The sequence below is a fragment of the Eucyclogobius newberryi genome, unplaced genomic scaffold (genome assembly GCF_026437365.1).
Source record: "Eucyclogobius newberryi isolate DKJ021-1_F unplaced genomic scaffold, fEucNew1.0.hap1 SCAF_6, whole genome shotgun sequence".
Classification (NCBI taxonomy): Eukaryota; Metazoa; Chordata; class Actinopteri; order Gobiiformes; family Gobiidae; genus Eucyclogobius; species Eucyclogobius newberryi.
Window position 1 is genome coordinate 15,138,787 of NW_027316278.1, and position 18,468 is coordinate 15,157,254.

The 18,468-nt window shown below is 38.9% G+C and overlaps 2 protein-coding genes across 2 annotated transcripts; both read right to left on the reverse strand.

Moving 5' to 3' along the window:
* Positions 1 to 41: 41 nt before the first annotated feature.
* On the reverse strand, positions 42 to 16,457 carry trpm6 (transient receptor potential cation channel, subfamily M, member 6). Its single transcript, XM_072433322.1, has 41 exons — positions 16,339 to 16,457; positions 13,773 to 13,852; positions 13,404 to 13,442; positions 13,035 to 13,224; positions 12,433 to 12,646; positions 12,148 to 12,272; positions 11,894 to 12,065; positions 10,749 to 10,923; positions 10,560 to 10,683; positions 10,331 to 10,403; positions 10,152 to 10,252; positions 9,937 to 10,071; positions 9,758 to 9,814; positions 9,549 to 9,683; positions 9,361 to 9,474; positions 9,008 to 9,261; positions 8,085 to 8,313; positions 7,290 to 7,442; positions 7,068 to 7,208; positions 6,874 to 7,002; positions 6,562 to 6,813; positions 6,230 to 6,404; positions 5,838 to 5,952; positions 5,572 to 5,768; positions 5,354 to 5,483; positions 4,430 to 4,817; positions 3,825 to 4,242; positions 3,669 to 3,751; positions 3,496 to 3,595; positions 3,394 to 3,428; positions 3,260 to 3,321; positions 3,165 to 3,190; positions 3,048 to 3,095; positions 2,855 to 2,920; positions 2,178 to 2,473; positions 2,022 to 2,104; positions 1,743 to 1,948; positions 1,493 to 1,544; positions 1,305 to 1,417; positions 286 to 346; positions 42 to 209 (listed from the first exon to the last, which is right to left on the reverse strand). The coding sequence occupies exons 1-41, from the start codon at positions 16,387 to 16,389 to the stop codon at positions 146 to 148; spliced, it is 5,661 nt and encodes a 1,886-aa protein (XP_072289423.1). The 5' UTR covers positions 16,390 to 16,457; the 3' UTR covers positions 42 to 145.
* An 894-nt stretch (positions 16,458 to 17,351) lies between these two features.
* On the reverse strand, positions 17,352 to 18,322 carry LOC140347013 (uncharacterized). Its single transcript, XM_072433321.1, has 2 exons — positions 17,828 to 18,322; positions 17,352 to 17,498 (listed from the first exon to the last, which is right to left on the reverse strand). Exons 1-2 carry the CDS (start codon positions 18,236 to 18,238, stop codon positions 17,361 to 17,363), a joined length of 549 nt encoding a protein of 182 aa, XP_072289422.1. The 5' UTR covers positions 18,239 to 18,322; the 3' UTR covers positions 17,352 to 17,360.
* Positions 18,323 to 18,468: the final 146 nt, after the last annotated feature.

Below are 18,468 nucleotides of genomic sequence, written 5' to 3' on the forward strand. Positions count from 1 at the left end.
CACTTGTTTACATAAATCATCAATTTGTTTTAATTTTTTTCACGTGTATATATTTTTCAAGTAACAGATAAGTGGACACTTGAGATTCTTACGTCTCTTAATTCTTGGTCAAAGGTTGGATTCCGCTTCATCAATGCTTTTCTCTTCATTGGCTGATGTGGACTCCTCTGTGCTCCTCTCCCTTCTGCCCATGGTGTGACTCCTTAAATCTGAACAACAGAAACATCAGTAAGCTACATGTCGCTCCAATAACACAATCATTACCACAAGAAAGAGAATACTGACAGGCCTGGGAGGAAGTCCGTGCATTTGGCATGAATAATTTGGTTTGATTTGTTGGATAAATCTTGGAGAGGACACAAGAAGAGGAAGAGGAAACACAACGCACCTTTGAAATATCAAAACAACTGAGTCTGCATGTTTGTATTTGTGGAGCCTGTTTGTTTTTGAGCACAGTTTCTTTCAGAGCGTTTATCCTCTAGATGCCGGTACTGTGTCTACCCAGAGACGTTAATTAATAGCTAATCAAAGCTAATGTCTCAGCAGCACATTGCCAGCACAAAGACATGATTAATATCTAATCAAAGGCCATGGAGCACAACGCACAAAACAGGGCCCACCCAACCAACGTTGGCAGCTTAATTAGTCGGCTGTTGATGCGTGCCGTTTGCATTTGAAGTTCTTTGGGAATTATAGGCAATATATTCAGAGCCAACACGGGCCTCCTGAGTGACGACACAAAAGCGACATTTCGGGACAGAAAAAACCCAAATCCTTGCATATGATAGAAAATAGAAATGAAGTATTAATGTTAAAGATAGGACAGGGAGTTGTTTAATGTAACTGGAGCTTTAGATAAAATACCACAAACTAATACTGTAGGTTTAAGTTCTGAATATTTTTGTTTCATTTTAAGATTTGGGATATTAAACAGCAAACATGTTTTATTAGGAGGAAAGAAAATAATAATAAAAACATTTAAGTAAGTTTTATGTATAAAATCTTTTCTATCCGCGCTTAATAACCAAGGTAAAATTACAATTGTCTTTAGTACTCTAGTGAAAGAATTTGGAATAAATATTTCTGCTGACAAAGATATGTAAAAATGTATCTTCTAGTGAAAGAATTTGGAATAAATGTATATAAATTTATTCCATGTAAAAATGTATCTTCTAGTGACAGAATTTGGAATAAATGTATATATATTTCTGCTGACAAAGAGATGTAAAAATGTATCCTGCTCATAAAACAGGTAAAAACAACTACTGTCGACCATCTATCAGTAAAAAGGTGAATGTACCCACTTGTCAGGCTCAGTCGCTGACAGCAGGCGTTACACGTGTGTTTATGAAGGAAGCCGCTGATGGCCGTCTTCCCAAGGTTATCTGCACCAAACAGCATTTCATCTCTGCCACCGCTACAAGGGCATCACAGACAAATAACTTCAGAGAAACACCATTAAAATGATGGTCAGGCATAACATATGTTGCACCTGTGGTTATCTGCCATGATGACCGTTGGATCTGTCAGTTCTTCACCTACTCCTGTCGAGGTAAAAACAAATAGTTGTACAAACAAAATTAACATTAAATATAGTCACATATAGAGCCTTAGTTTTGATATTTTATTATTATTATTTTATATTATTTTACTCAAAACATTGGCACCTTTTTAATTCTCCAAGATTACAATACATGAGTATAGAATTTATCAGAAATATATTAAGCTAATGCGTAAAGCACCTTGTAAATCAAGTACTAGCATCTCCCTGCGCGAGTATTCGTAAGTCCAATGGGAAAAAGCCAAGAGCATTTCTTCTAACCAACAGCAAGGCCTGATCTCTTCTCCAGTGTTGTTGTTGAACTTTCTGAAATCGCCTGATATGTTTCTCTCTATTGTGAGCCACTGTCCATTTGAATGCCAGTGGACAAGCTGAACATCCAAAAACCTGTAGAAAAAAAGGACACAGACAACAGTAGTAATATTTAATTACTAAAAACAAATGAACTCAAAATACACACAGTGGTGAGTAGTGCATGTCATCAGGTTTGATCTGGTTGAACACTTCCATCATCTTTTGGGCAGCTCTCTGTTGCTGGATTTCCTTAAAGCCAAACACACAAAATGCGATTCAACATATTTCACTTTTTAATTTCAAAGACTCTTTCCACACTCACTCTTAAACAAAGTTGTAGAGCAGTGTTATCAGGGAAATATTGTTCCCAGGCATTGACAACCTCTTGGTGAAAAGCTTTGACCACATACACCTGTCCAGGCCTCAAGACGTCCTGCTCTGCCCAGGTACACAGCACCCTACTGCCCCGGCGAAGACCCCCGTAAAGAGACCCCTCTTCACTGGACAGGGGCAGCAGAACGGCAAAGAGTCCCTTGGACGACCAGGAGGGAACTGTGTAAGAGCCACCGGACCCAGAGGGCTCCTCCTCCAGAGAGTAGATGATCACCTTCTCACCTCCTGACAGTGTCATTTTAAAGTGACAATATGGATTAAAAAAAAATGGGGGGACATTTTTAGAATTTTCATATATCATCATCCTGAAGAGCAATGTGTAACAAATAAGGGATACATGATTATGTACAATAATTAGTGTGAAATTACTACACACAGGAAGTTATAGGTTTGATATTATTATGTTACTTGTGTTACGGTGAGGGTCCCACAATTATATTTCAGACTTAAATTCTTAAATTAGATTAATTTGTACTTTGTTCTTACTTTTATTATTCCTCCTTGGTTTTAAGTTACATTTAATGTCAAAGAAACATGTTCAAAATAAACTTAAACAAAGAATTATGTGAAGTAATATAAAGTATATTTTATTAAGTTTAACCTTACCCATGAGAGACACAGGAGTAAAGAGGATATTATGAGCCAGTCGCATAAGATTGTTTCTTTCCATTGCTGTTGAACAAAAATAACATTTAACCACAATGGCAAGAAACCCAAAGCAAACATTGCTATAATTGTAGTCTTTACGGGTATTATATAATTTGATTGAATCTGTCAGACTCATTGTAACTATCATTACCTGAATAATGTGGATACAAATTTTCACTGGATTGAAATGAAGTTCTGACTGCAACAAAAGTCATTCAGTAAATATATTTGCATTAAAACTACAAAACATATGTGTACAATGAAATACCTTCATTAGCAATAACACTCTGGACACTGTAAGAAAAATATAGTTATTTTAGTGAGTGACCTTTTTGTAACGTCATAACAAACAGCAAGACTTACGAAGAGCGTCTGACAGATTTGTCCTGACAGTTCCAGGCGGAATGAGTGGGGCTCCGTAAGTCCTGAATGTAAAGTTTGATACTGCATTTAAACTCTAAACATGCTTGTAAACATGATTACAACACAATATTTACCATTTGCCTCTGTAACAAATACATTGGCTCGAGATCTGAAAAAGAAACATATTGCTTATCTGTTCTTCCGTGACTATAATTATGCAACTAAAGTGACCTTACTGAGTTGACTGAGGCTTGTTGAAGCAGACCAACATCTGCTTTCACCTTTAAATCTTTTTCGTCTTCTCCAGCATGCCTCTGATATATCTGACAGCATGGTCTTCTAAATAAACACACTTGGTCAAAACTAAATATCTATTGCATCTATTACCATACACTATGTGCCATATTACATTGTGGGGAAGGCTTTCTTGTATCTTGACTGTCTTTTTGTAGTGCGATTGTCCTTCAGTAAAATCTGAGGACTTGGACCACTCTGCAAGAAACAAGAGATGTTCATTTGAACATAAAAAACCTGAATATGACACAAATGATGAAAGGAAGCTCACTTCTGCCGCTAGTGGCTTGTAGCTCATTGCCTATGGACAAACACTCTTCCATAACTGGTTCATCAAAATAAAAGAATGATCCCCTTTCTGGATTTGGAGATTTTCCAGAGAAAGTTATGTTCTCCACACTTGAAGACAGAGACCTGCAGTATGCATACGGGTGGTCCCGGGACTGCCGAGACCATCCGGGGTGTTTGTCAAGAGACTTCCACTGACGCGAGGGTCTAGATGCAAGACTTGGTTGGTTACCGTCAGAATAGAACCCAGGATTTATTAAGCCGTCTGAAATGTTTTTAGGTTCAGACAATACGACCGCCTTGCTAGAACAATTCTCACTGAAATCCACATTCTCCTGTGGGACTCCACTGAGACTTTCTCTACGGCTGCTGGGGTAAATCAAAGGAGAATGACACACTTCCTGTGGGAGAAAAAAAGTCAAATCATTATCATTAGAGCTTGTAAACCTCACCTGAATCAAATAAGGACGGTTTCAGAAAAACATGGACCAGTGCCCATTAACTGTTTGTGCCTTAATAAACAGCTCCAAACTGAAATGTATAAATGGCATATTATCATTAGGATTATTTAAGACTTAATAGGAATACCCTATTTGTGTGTCCTCTTGTGGCTTGTCCCGCTCCTCTGTGACACTCTTGTGAAATACGCCTGCCAGCCCCAACATTACGGTCCATTAACAGAGAAGATGGTGTGCTTTTACAAGCTTTACGTTGGACCAAGTCTGCCTCGTTTCTTTGTGGCAGGGTCAAGCTGTGAGGTACAACGAGGTGGGACGATGTGAGTGACTGACACTGCCCTAAACGTGCCTCCTCTTGGTGGAGGCTGTCGGAGGCAGAGAGTAACTTCAGTGTGTCCACAGCAAGAACAGACAGGTCCTGCAGTTGTCCCAGCTGAATGTCCAGATCTGACAAACTGTCCTGGATGGATTGAACCTTATCTGAGACATCTCCGACCATCATGACCATCTCCTCTGTTCTGTAAAACACAATATAACGAATTACGCACTTTTAAAAGTATTAATTAAAGACTTTTCTGGAAGAAGGTCTGCCAACTGCGGCTCTCCATGATGGCATTTCTTAGCCTTGAATTTCCCACACTATGGCTTTAAACTTAGCCATCACTATGGAGACAGACTGGTTTCGCCAACACACCAAGTTACAGGTTAGATTTGTGGAAGTTCATCATTCATCACTCATGCTAAGAAATCATGTGTTTTAAGTTATTGTTTAAGCAATAAAACCACCTGTAATGAAAGGAAATTAAAATAATGGAGATGTTGGAGAAAGCTCAGTGCCCACTTTCTCCAACATCTCCATTAGAGTAAGGTGACACAGTTCACCATTAAAACAGTTCAAATTCAAAATTAAATTAATATTTCCATAATCCGGGTATTTTTTTTTTAATATTTTCTTAATAAGACTTTTGTCTATTACAGAATTGCTTCCTGAAACATCATCTTCACGTTTATAATGCAGCAAGAGCAAAAACAAACATAAATACAAAACACAAACCTCTCGGCTGTGGCCTTGATTGCATTTGCCTGATCCCCAAGGTCCCTCTTTTTCCCAAGAAAATAGGTCTCAACACATTTCTCTTCAAATTCATGCAGCTTCTTTCTATCTTCAAAACCCAAATAAAGCTCTAGAAATGTGGCGCACACATAATATGTACACAATAACAATTTGCCAAACACACAATGTCGTATCATAAGTAGCAAAAAAGTACTCACTGAGTCCAGAGCCTCTCTCCTCTCTCTCTGCATCTCCACACAGTCTCTTAAAGACGACCTTCGACACCAGAGCCAAGTGACTCAAGAAAATAAGTGGAGGAGGAAGCCATGGTCTGTCTTGATAAGTCATTATGTAGCGGTAACGATTGTACTTCCACAGCTTGTTTGACGTAGAAGCCATATCAAAATAGATGTTGCTAAAATAGAATAAATGTATATGCTCCTTTGAATACTGACACCATATTGTAATTGAAAAAGATACTTACTTGAAAAATGCAATGAGGATATTGACCATGATGATGTATTGCACAAACATGTAGACAGCCTGGAGGAACGGGTTGAGAAAGGAGGCAGGGGCACATGGCTTATCATCATCACATGCTAAGGACACACATACGGGCTATTATTATAAATACATTTCTCCACTGTGTTATATTGCATTCGTGAACCCCACCATAAAAATTAGGCTATCCTGGTTGAGGTTCGAGTCAAATTAAGGTACAAACTTGTTTCTACTACAACTATAACGTGTCTATTTTTTATGAACTTCTATCAATTTATAGAGACTCTGCATATCTCTAAAACAGCAGCTGCAATATATCTCCCACCTCAAGGAAAACTTTTGCATACCAATGTTGCTTTGGAAAAACGTACGAACCATCGATCTCTGATGCGTAGACCTCTCCGTAGATCATCCAGTACGGCTGAAACATAATGTCCCGAGCGAGGCGCCAAGACGGTTCCTCGTTTGGGGACAGAATGGATTTTCTGGACACTCCAAAGCTCAGTAGCACAATCGCCATCATCACCACAATGAAAAACATGTTTCTCGTCTATAGAGAAAAACAATCTCAATCATCAACTCTGTATGAATCTGTACTGTGCATTTAAAATTGTTTTAATGAGTGACTATATATAAATTGCATTACTAACTACATCACTGTATGCAAAAATATCCAAGTTGCATATGCCTAAAAACAGTTATCACACCATTTTAGTGATCATGGTGAGGTAAGGGCCTGCGTGTTGATTGACTGCCAGGAGATCCATCACTCGGATAAACCAGAAGATGATGTCGAGACAGTAGCAGATGCGTCCAGCTGTTCGAAAAGGATCAGAGAACCAGCGCAGGAGAAAACCAAACACAAAGAGGATGATTGCAATGAAGTCGGATAAGTTCCAGTATTCAGAAAACCAAATCTTCAGCTTCTGACTCAGTTTCCTTGGCTCAGACATGAACACCTGAAACAAAAGTCATTTTTAGCACATACATACTCAATATCTTTCCTGCAACCCTCTTACCTCTCGGATTTTCTCCAATCCAGTGGAAAACACAACTGCTATAACTAGCCACTCCTGAGCACTTGGTTGGTCGCCCATTTTGACCAGGACAGTGTAGGAGAAAAACATTAGAAATGCCAAATATGACATCTGCAAAAGAAGCCAAATGAAGAGTTTGCAAGAATCTGTAAATGTGTTACATGAAAAGGCCATACAGTGTGAAACCAGAACTTGACAACAGGAGCAGTGTAAAATTTGTAAATCCGTGTGACCCAGGACCGACACTGGTGGGACAGTGAGGAGAACGTTCCAGAAAGTGGACAACTGCCATGGAAAGATGCAGCGTTGTCACTGCCCTGAAAAACACAACAAGGTGACTACGACGACACATTTGATTTTTGCAGTCAAGATACAGAGGTCTAACTCAAGCGTTCTACCTTTTGTTCTGCCAAGTTGTTTTTCTCCACTGAATCCACAGAGTCGTACTCAAACAACATGGCCTCATGGGACTGTGGCACATGGCACATTTCAGCTTTGCTTTTAAACTCCAGCATCAGGATGAAAGGCGGCAGAAGAAGACTGAGTATTATCTGGAAAAATAAATAATAATATAACAAAATAATTTGACTTGAGGAAAAAGACAATTTTGTAATATTATTTTTATTGGTAAAAGCGTGATAATATGAGAAATATTCTCTTTGTTGTACGTATTGGCCTCTTATAAACTCATACTAGCAATTTTTATTTCAATTATCATTTATTGCACACAATATTGACAGTGGATAATTAAATATAATTATTTAATTTATTTTAGTCTTTTGGTTGTGAAAAATCTACATTTTAGTTTTGACTAGGGATAATACCTGTTGTAAATATAAATGCTGGCTTTACAGCAATCATGTAGCAGTTTGTTAAGAAAGGTTTAAAAATATATTGAAAGTAACAGGAAGTAGAGCAGTAGCTCACACTAGCTGATCTGGTCTTTTCATTAATTAATTAATCAATAAAGGTGAATAAAGGTGCATTAGAGAGGTTTTTGATCATAATTAGTAGTCCAGCCTGCCATAGAGAAAGTAAATGATAGTTATAAGAGAGACTTATAACTACCGTCATACAGAATACATTTCAGTCTATTATATGAATCATAATGCTATAATGAGCAGCTAAATGTTTAATACAAACAACAAAAAATCAAACATGTCTGCCCACGATGCTGCTGCTACAGATTGTACCTTGAGGAAAGAGTTTTTGCTCATGTTGAGAGAGCCGGTCCAGAGGTCGGTGAGGAGCGTCTGTGTGCAAGAGTGCGACACAAACGGCCGGTGTCCAGATGAGATGGCCATTTGCAAGCAGGTGAAGTGGCTCCACCCCTCCATCTCCGACGTCAACAGCTTCATGGCCATCTGCTCATTCTGACGAAATGCACAGTCCAGCACATCCACCGCCAGCTGACCAAACTCCCTGAGAGGCATACGCGGGAAGAAGGGTTTTCATTATCTGTACACATTCATTCATTTCCAAGGATCATAAACATTTTACTGTAGATATGGAGACTTAAATTCACATTAACACAATGTTGTTTACCTCCAGTATATCCTGATTGAGATTCAGCTATGGAATCTTGTCATAAAATCATCATATATTAGATAGGTAGAGTTGAAACGATAATCAAAATACTGTGATAACGTATCGTCACAAGACTTACAATATAAAACCGTGGGCTGTCACAATATATCAAACTACACGCTTCTTTGCTTAAATGCTTAAGTTTTAGCAGCAAACGCAAACCATGATCCTTTGCTCCATTTCAGTGCAGACAACGTGAAGATATAACTGTTATTAAGAACCTTGGATTATGACAGTTATGATTCACATCAAAGTCTTACGACAACTCTACTTGCCTCAATATCGCAAAAAATATTGTACTGAGAAATAAAGATTATAATAATATTGTGTTGTGAATGTCGTTATATCCCTAGTACTGATCTGGTCAGAAAGAACACTGAAAGAAGGAGTTATTGTTAAACCACACTATGTTGTTTTCAGCTCTATATGTCTCTGCCCTCAATCTGAGAATTTTGCATAACTGAATTCTTTATCATGAATCCAATCTATTGTCTATGTTTAAAACGTTGGACAAATGTCACTTGCTCACAGAGAGTAGGTCCTGAAACGTTCTGAAATGTTCTCGTCCATGCTGCTCTGCCGTGCCTCAAAGGCCATGGAGCGGTACAGTTTGCAGGCCACTGTAGCGCGTGCCAGGGCCTCTTCACCATGTTGCCAGAGAAACAGCGCCATCTGCTGTCGCTGCTGCAGCACTGCCCACACAAACAGGTCATTGAAATTAAAAGGTACAAACGCTGGAGGTAGAGCAATTTCTTGACTGCGTTCTGGTAAAGCATTGGAGTCCTAAAAGGAAAGAAAAAGCACAAACAAAAATAAATAACATAGTGTCAATAAATAATAAATTAAATATAAATACTAGTTACGAAATTATAATGAACTTACCCGTGTATATGGCTGAGCAGTTGTGAAGAAATTTAGGCTTTGAGAACTTTTTGTTTGTATTGAAAGTTGTGATCTCTGGCGATGTTTGGACAGTGAGCTGTCCTCTTGAGCACCCTTTGTAAATCCAAAATACACTTATTGACTTCATCTTTCCATTTTTGTTTTAACCTTTAACCCTATATCAGTACCTTGTTCTGTAGGTGGTTGTAGGCAGCCCTGAAGTGTTTCCGTGTGTAGGAACTGCGATACGCTTCTCCAATCAAATACTCTATAACCAGGCCCATATCGATGATAGAGAGGCGGTAGTTCAGTGGCAAAGAGGTCTAGTTTGCACAAAATCCTTATGTGTAACAACATTTTTACAATGATATTTAGCAATTACACTATTTTATCTCACTTGCATAACATCTTCCACAAGATGATGGATAAAACGTTTCATCTGCCCTTGGGTGTGCTGCATAGGAAAGATATAGGCTACATATTAACAGTCGTAAAAACTTTGATTGACTAATAAATAATGGTAAGCAGACTATCATGAACACATCATACAGTGAATTTAATTTCCCAACTACTAACTGTGTTGTAAAGCTCCTCTAGTCGATCGACAGTGAGGAAGTGGCTCATTGTCATCCCATTATGAATGAGGAGTTTGACAAAACTAACACGGTCCATCACCAGAGCATCCAGCATGGTCTGCTCCAACGACCCCACCTGAAACAAGGATCAGAGGTTTGTTTCAGTTAGATTTACCATAACTGGGACCAGACCATGGACCAGACATGCAAACTCACCTGCCATTGTTGCCCATGAACAAAAACATTTTTCTGTACGATGTCCGCCCTGTCCCAGGCCAGGGCCATCCTCAGCTGCTCTGAGGGACTGCCCTTGGTACCTTTAAGACCAATCAAGAGGATAAACTTAATAAGAGTGAGGAAAAATAAAATAAATGAGAAAACTGTCAAACAGGTACCTTTCATTGTGGCAGTCAAAATAGCAGCATCTGGACAAAGGTTGTCTTCAGATTCAGAGTCATAGATTGTTATCTAAATATGTAAATAAAGATGAAATATGTATTTTTCTTTTAGTTTAACATATTCATTATTCAACCAGGAAAGTCCCTCTGAAACTTAGAATCTCATTTTTAGGGAAATCCAGGCCTATATTAACATTAGTAGTACAGTAATATAGCTTTGGCTTACACACTGTCTGTGCTCCATACATTTCAGAAGCAGTGAGTAAAGGTGAGAGGCCTCTGATCGATCAACTGCAAACGCCTGACCAATCCTAACGAGGATGTCCTCTTTGCTATGAGCCTCCAGTTCACTAAAACACAATATTTTTTTTAACATATGTGGATTACGTTCATGAAACTAATGGTGAAAAAATACTTGTCTGTAGCAGTCTGCTTGTGCAGGAAGGCAAGCAGGTCAGCAGCGCGGCCCGATCCTTCAAACACAAACACTGGGACCGGAGGGACTCTGCTCAGATAGTGCAACACTGTGGAGACAACAGCAGAATCCCCCTCCAACACCACACACACCACGGGCACGCCCAGGTTTAGCCCTACAGCCACAACACAGGATGTAAAACATGCAATTTAAGACAAATCTTTCATTAATTGTGCTAAAACTACCTATTTTATATATAATACTGTCGTTTTAACATGAAAATAAGTATTTCAACACCCTGCGATTTTGCAAGTCCTCCCACAACAAAAAAAGAATAACTTGCAAATATTTTTTTTTAAATTATATAATGTGATTTCCGTGTTTGGTCTCTCACAGTGGAAATGCACCTACAATGAACATTTCAGACCCCTCCATAATTTCTAAGTGGGAGAACTGGCAAAATAGCAGGGTGTTCAATTAATGTGTGTGATACGGACGAATCAGAATCTGTTTTATTACCATTGTTAGTGAACAAAATTCACAAACTATCAACTTGCTTCAGCAGTATGGTGAAACATAGAACAATGTATAATAATAGTAGTTAAAAAAGTATATACTATGCTAAAATAAGAACAATAAAAGCATACCAAATAAAATATGTGTAGAAAAAATACACTATACAGGGTTATTGGTGTCATGTCAAAAAGTCCAACGGCAGAGGGAAAGAAACTTTTCTTGTGGTGGGAGGTTCTGGTCAGGATGGACCGTGCCTCCTGCCTGAGGGGAGTGGCCTCCTGCCTGAGGGGAGTGGCCTCCTTCCTGAGGGGAGTGGCTCAAATAGTCCATGTCCAGGGTGAGAAAGGTCTGCTGTGACGTGTGAGTGAATAACTAACTAATGAGGGTGAGCAAATATATGAGTGCGTTGCCCCCTTCCCCTCTTCACCTTTAAGGACTACATATTAAAATTAGTTTACAGCTATAGTCTGGAACAAGCATATTTACCCTCTGGCATTATGTAAATGGCCAATGTCCTGTTAAATAAATAAAATGAACTAAACATTGACAACCATTAGTGACGTCTCAACTGCATTCTTCTAACACTATACATATAACAAACATATAGAAATGTAGTTCATGGCACTTACTAGGGTGAATCTTTTGTAAGTTGATGTGTTTCTCCAGCTCTCTTCTCAAACCTTGGTGGCAGCCATGTTTTCCAAGTGTCCCATCATCAACAAACAGGAAATGTGAGTGAAAACCATTTAGACAAGCACGTTTACTTAGAGGGTTACCCAGCGGCTGATACGGTCTAAACACCTGCACATAGACAGACCATAAATCATTACAATATAGTGAACATCAAATAAGAAAGAAGATATTTGAAGACGTGGGCTCATACATCTCTGCCGATGAGGTCTGCATTGTTGTCAATCACTCCCCATGGTGTGATTCCAACTGTGTTTCTCTTCCTCAAGTCGTGGCCTCCATATAGTTTCACTGCTTTACCAACATACTTAGACACACCTAAAGATGTTTAGTCAGAGAAAAAAGTTTGATAATTGCATGCTGTTTATTTTCTCAAGCAGAAGTACAATCAACTTCCCAAATGTAACATTAAACTACAGAAGAACCTAAGAATAAACGTTTTTTAGTCGTATATTGTAGAATTCTGTGAGTTCTTTACCTGTGTTAATGCCGTTAGTGAGTATCCACGCCCCCGTGCTGAGAGCTGCTGTCATCAGGCCTTTGCTGAAAGCCTGCTCCACTTTGGGACTCAGGGAGAAGTTTTCAGAGCCTCCCTGGACACTCAGAAGCAGCTTGGGCCTCTCCATCTGCCACTCCTTTAACATGAGATGAAATATGGCCTCTGGCTTTGAATCCACCGCCAAACGAAGATACTGAAGGAAGGATTTAGATTTTAGAACATTATCTTTACAAACTCTAACTAATATGTCATTAAAATGTAATAATACAACTTTTTTCCAATTAGAAGAAACTTGATCAAAAATACTGGGTAAACTAAATGAATGTTTGTAGTTTTGACTGTTGCAAAGTGTGTAGCATCTGCAGTAATATACTCCAGCAGGAAGAAGAGGAGGAATTGGGAAATGACTAACAGTTGTGTCGGCAGCAGTATTAGGGGATGCAGAAAAAGTACAGTGCAGTTTTGAAACATCTTTTTATACTTCCTGTCCTGTGCGTGTGTGTCCCTTGAGCTGGTTCCATGCTAAACAGGACCTTTAGCTGGAAGATTGTCTTGTGCATGTTTAGGTACACAATGCTCACCTTGGCCCGACAGACACGAGTGGCAGTGTCTTCAAAGTCCACTATCCCATAAGCATCAGTGGGAGTGGCCCTGGAGTGGCGCTCCATGCACCAGTCCTTGTCTGTGTCTGAGCCAGGACCAGGGATTAGGGATAATGGGGGAGTAAAGTTCTCAGAAGAGTGCTCGCCCATCAGACGGCCACAACAACATCTGGTTTAACACAAAGAAAACGTGAGGAAAAGGTATTTTTTAATATCATTAAGATATGAATAAAAATCTGATAATGATAAGAAAGAAGAGCATAAAACAGATACGAAAAAGAGAGACCCTGATAGCAAATAGGAATAGTTAATTTATGTTGTTTTAAGAGAGAGACATTTGATTCATACCTGACGAGGTTTAGACATACTTGACACACTGGAACACATCTGCAACAAACAGGAATTCTCACACATTATTCATTCTTATTTCATCCATTGTTCTACCGCTTGTTCCGTTAGGGGTCGCGGGTGACTGGAGCCGATCCCAGTGACTTTGGGCCTTAGGTGGGGCACACCCTGGACAGGGGTCAGCTCATCGCAGGTTTAACACACATTATCATGCTGCATATTCCAGGAAGGAAAGGACTGAGTGCCTGATAGCTCAATTTTCAGAAAAAGGTCACAAACTCCAGCTAATGTTTTACTATTTGGCGAACACAAGTCTACTCTGAATAAACGCAATAAAAACTTTTGGCAGCTCATAAACACTTTAATTACCTGTGGACGTCTCGAGGGGAAGCGATAAACTTTACACACTCTCTCTTGAAGAAGGTTTCCTCGATCCAAGATTTTCGGGACTGAAATAATAAATGATTTGTTATAATTTAATAATAAAGCTACACAGCAAAATATCCTGGTCTGTGAATAATAATGGACAACACAAATCAGGACAATGGAATGTGTCTAAAAATGTAACCAGTGAGACCTTCATTGAGCAATGGGCTCCTTTTTGGTCCTATAAGCTGAAATACAAATCTCTTCACAGGTAGCTATGACATAACTCGCTCTAGTTTGTTTTCATCAAGCTCCCCTCCCTCTGTGTTTCCCAGATATATTTAACAATGGCCCCCTCCAAAAGAGCATTGTTTAAACCACAGGAACCATACACAAGCCCCTTCCTGAGATTGGCTGAAGATAAATTTGGTGAGCCACTTCCACCTTCTGTCTCTGTGACTATAAATGTAGTGTGGATTATGCACTTTTCAGTCACTCAGAAACGGCATTTATAGAAGAAAAGAAAATATTAGCCTAATGTTCTAAATATATATATAATAACTAAATATTAAAATTGCAATAAATTCGATACATTTCTATTTCAATGTATGTATTTATTGCTTACTTGACAGGGACAAATAAACATAGATCATCTATGGATTCACCTTGGATTGGATGAGCCAGGACTTGGTCTTTTTAATTGTAAACAGTCTTTATGAGCAGAGAAGGTGCTCTACAGTCCCAATGTGTGGTGGCCCTTGTGGACCTTGAGGACAGTTTCTTGGGTGAAAGTCCATTCAAACATTTAAATACAAGTAGGGATGTCAAGATAATTAGGTTAATCAATAATTGTGATTATACAGGTCACAATATCAAGAACCAAAATAAAATGATTATGACTATTTTAAAACCAAATAAAGTATTTTTTGTTCATATATAGACCCCAAAAAAGAAACACTTTTTTTATCTGGCTGTTTTTGTCACATTTAACTTTATTTAGTCTTTCAGAAAGGTCACAAACTGTGTTACACCATGAGAAAAAGAAAATTAAAGATTTCACTGTTGTTTGGTCACTGGCTCAGTAATGTTTTTTCTCGCAATAATTCTAACATAAAAATGTTACATAGCAACATCCCTAAATACAGGTTTACAAATATTCATTGGCCTGGGACCGTACAGCGGTGCCGAACAACAGCTCAGACAAAATCTTCCGCTCTTCAGACACAGCCACTTTCAAAAGACAAGCACTCTCTGGTTACCCTGAAACCATTAATTCATCTTTTATTAACTCTGATATGACTTTTTTTACCGGAGTCAGTCCTATGTTACCCAGTACCTATGGACCTGCATCGTAGCTGGATATGCTGCTATATTTTATGCTGTAAAACCATACATTTATGCATAACTATTGGGGATGTGGAACTGTATATGTGGTTGAACCAGGAGCCTATTCTATCATTTGAGGAGATTCAAGACAACAGTCCTACACTCAACATGATGGAATCTATGCACTGGGGAATGCCAGTGGCTCTTTAAATAAGAGGTATCGTAGTTCCCCCGTTCATAGGTGGGAACATAGGAACCCCTTTTTATTCAAACCAATAGTTTGAGTTGACATCCAAGAATGTGATGCCGTCATGATCTCAGATGGTGGGCAGGGACCTGTGTAACTCTATGGGAGATTTTTTAAAGAAATATACAAAATGGAAATGTTCAAATGTTGAACCATATTATTATAAATAATAATTGACTCCATAAACTTGTCATGTTAAACTCATGGCTTAAAGTAATTTCCACTGACAACAATCAGGTGTTTGGGCTTAGATAATGGCAACAGTCTCTAAAATAATTTCACTTAATATTGCTGACAGAAAAGATGTTTTTGTTTCATGTGGACAGGCCCAGTAATCAGCTAAATTAACCGTAACCCAGGTCAACAAACCTTCAATCTGACAATTAAACAGCAAATCCACTAGTGTGTTGCCACTGAATCCGACCTAAGAAGACTTTAAGATTCAATTATGATAAAATAATACATTAAGGGATACATTTTAGGATCTCACAGTAGTTTTTCTAATGCGTGTACACTTTTGCTTACTTTTTAACGTTATATTTACGTTTTTCCACAGATAAAAACATGGCGGATTTAGTCAATAACGGTCGCTTTTTGGCGCTAGATCCAAAGCTCTGATGACCTTTTGACTCTAGATAAACTAAATCTTGCAATAATTGAGGGTATCAAATCAAATGCACGTTAGATTACAAGTTATCAGACCTAATAGACTAAGTTAACTGATACAATAATTTGCAAGGTCAAACACATCAGCAATCAGAAGAATGTTCTCCATAAAGTATTTTGGGATAAAAGTGGTAGCGTTTAGCATGAACTAACTTGAAAACAGCACGTTTCTAACCAGCGTGCCTTTATTTTTGGTACACTACACCTACACGATGAACGGCTACACATTCTTAATAAAAAAAAACATGTTTATCTCAACCTTGGAAAAGAGTGAGAGCCTTTAAACCAGGCGAAGAAACACGTGCAGAGAAAGAGCCCACGGAGACTTACCATGACCGCGGGAGTGACGCTGTCAAACACAATGTCCGTCCTTCGCAGCATCAGATCTTTTGTCTTTTATCAGCGGCTGGTCCAAAGGGCGAGGAGAGAACCAGCCGCACCAAGAAGCACTTCATGACCCTCTCCCTCAAACACCTCTGCTCCCTCCACAGGTCAGCCACTTCAGCCGCGACACCATCCACATGTAGCCAGGGGGTGCAAAGTAAACTTGTACACTACGGTTTGCGCTGGGGTCGTGACAGCCTGCCCCAAACTATGGTACGTTTACACCTACACACATTAATTACACATTCAAAACGAGATGAATAGAATAATCAAACAAACCAATAATTACATGTGATTTTAGTTGAACCATAGAAATTTGTATTACAAAGTACTTTGTTTAAATTAACTTTAGTCTGTCATATCAGATTTTTTTGCAGAATTTTCCTTGTCAAAACCTGCAGTCAGGCACAATCACAATTAAATCAGACTATTATCAGACGTAACAGTATTCATGGCGTTTCAATAATCTGATAACTCCAGAAATAAGATGAGCTGGCTTGCATATAGGCAAAGTACTGAAGCCAAAACAGACATCTTATTCCTTCAAAAGTTAAAGTTTCAACAACTCACGTGACATTAAAAACAAGTTGGGCCCGTTTGTGAATTAATTATTACCCGAATTAGGCAGTTGATCTGTTATTAGACTGGCCTAGCTTTTGCCTTTTCTAGTCTAGTTGTTGAAAAATAAATAATGAAGCAGATTCAGAAGGGAAACAAACTTCTTTATTGTCAAAAACTGGTTTACAACATTGTTCACATTAAAACAAGGTACAGTTGTAACATTTGATCACAGTGGAAACATCAACTAGGCCATCTTCAAGGTGTGACTTCCTAGTACTTGGCTGTGAAGTGTTATAGATTAGTCAAGACAAAAAGTAACATTTATTTTGGGTCCAAACCTAAAATCTACAACCTTAATTGCGGCATTTTTTATCTTATTTTTTATTAAACAAAAATCCAACTATTGTTCATGTTTCCATTTCTTCTGCACATGAGTCATTTTTAAGAGGTTCCTGCAGCAGTGACATGTCTAATTCAGGCAGCGGTGGTCTCCAAAACAGAAAAGAGTTGAAACTACGGTCTTCGTTGTCTTTCTTTGCATCCACCTAAAACGAGATGAGCAAGTTTAGAGAAAGGCAAAATGCAGAAATAATATAGCTGGATGAGCTTTGCAAGACAAAGCTCACAGCATACATAATACACAACAGCATAAATAATAGCAAATATAGAAGAAAAGAAGACATGCATAAAATAATTATTTGCCAAATAATTAAAACAATAGATTAGATAGTTTGACTGAATATATACGACAGAATATATGTTATTTACTTGGATCGTTCGCTTCAGATTAAATGAAGGTAAATTGCGACATCTAGTGGCTGTTTGGTGTCATTGCGCCACGTGAAATCGTTCCCGAACGCGATGGCGCACTTACTTCAAGCATGGCCTTCGAGTTAGTTGTGTCTGCGGGTTCTTCGCCAGCACTTCGGCCTCGCTTTTTGTTCGTGGATTTGGAGTTTGCAGAGTGTGCGGAATGTGTAGAGTTCCGGGGCTTCTGCACGTTCCCAGAGATCTGTTGCTGCACCGTGTTCAGCTCGTGCCTCGTTTGCGGGTCACCGTGCGCACTTTTACGGAGATGCGCCATATCAAAGTCAGTCTCTCCGGTGTCGTCAAAGTAAAATGGTCTCTTCCTACAGCGACTTCCCAACAAAGCGAGCAGGGACGGCGGGCTCACACCGGATGGGGCCAAGCTTTGTAGCCGCGTGTCAACAAGGCAAAGCCCGCGACATTTCTTTTTCGGAGATGCGTTCAGGAGGATATCATCGGAGACGCGCCTTTTAGCCATTGGTATTCATTTAAACCAATGTCAATTAAAATAATGCCGACTGCAATCTTATTACGCTCGATCCAGTCAACAATATCAACCCCGGTAGTGAAAGTGGTGAAACGGGATGAGGGACCAATCAACGCAAAGTATAGTTTAACCACGCCCATGATTATTCCGTCTGATTATTCCTCATTATTTTGTGAGTTGCGTTTATATTTCAATACGATAGTCTATACAATTTACAGTAA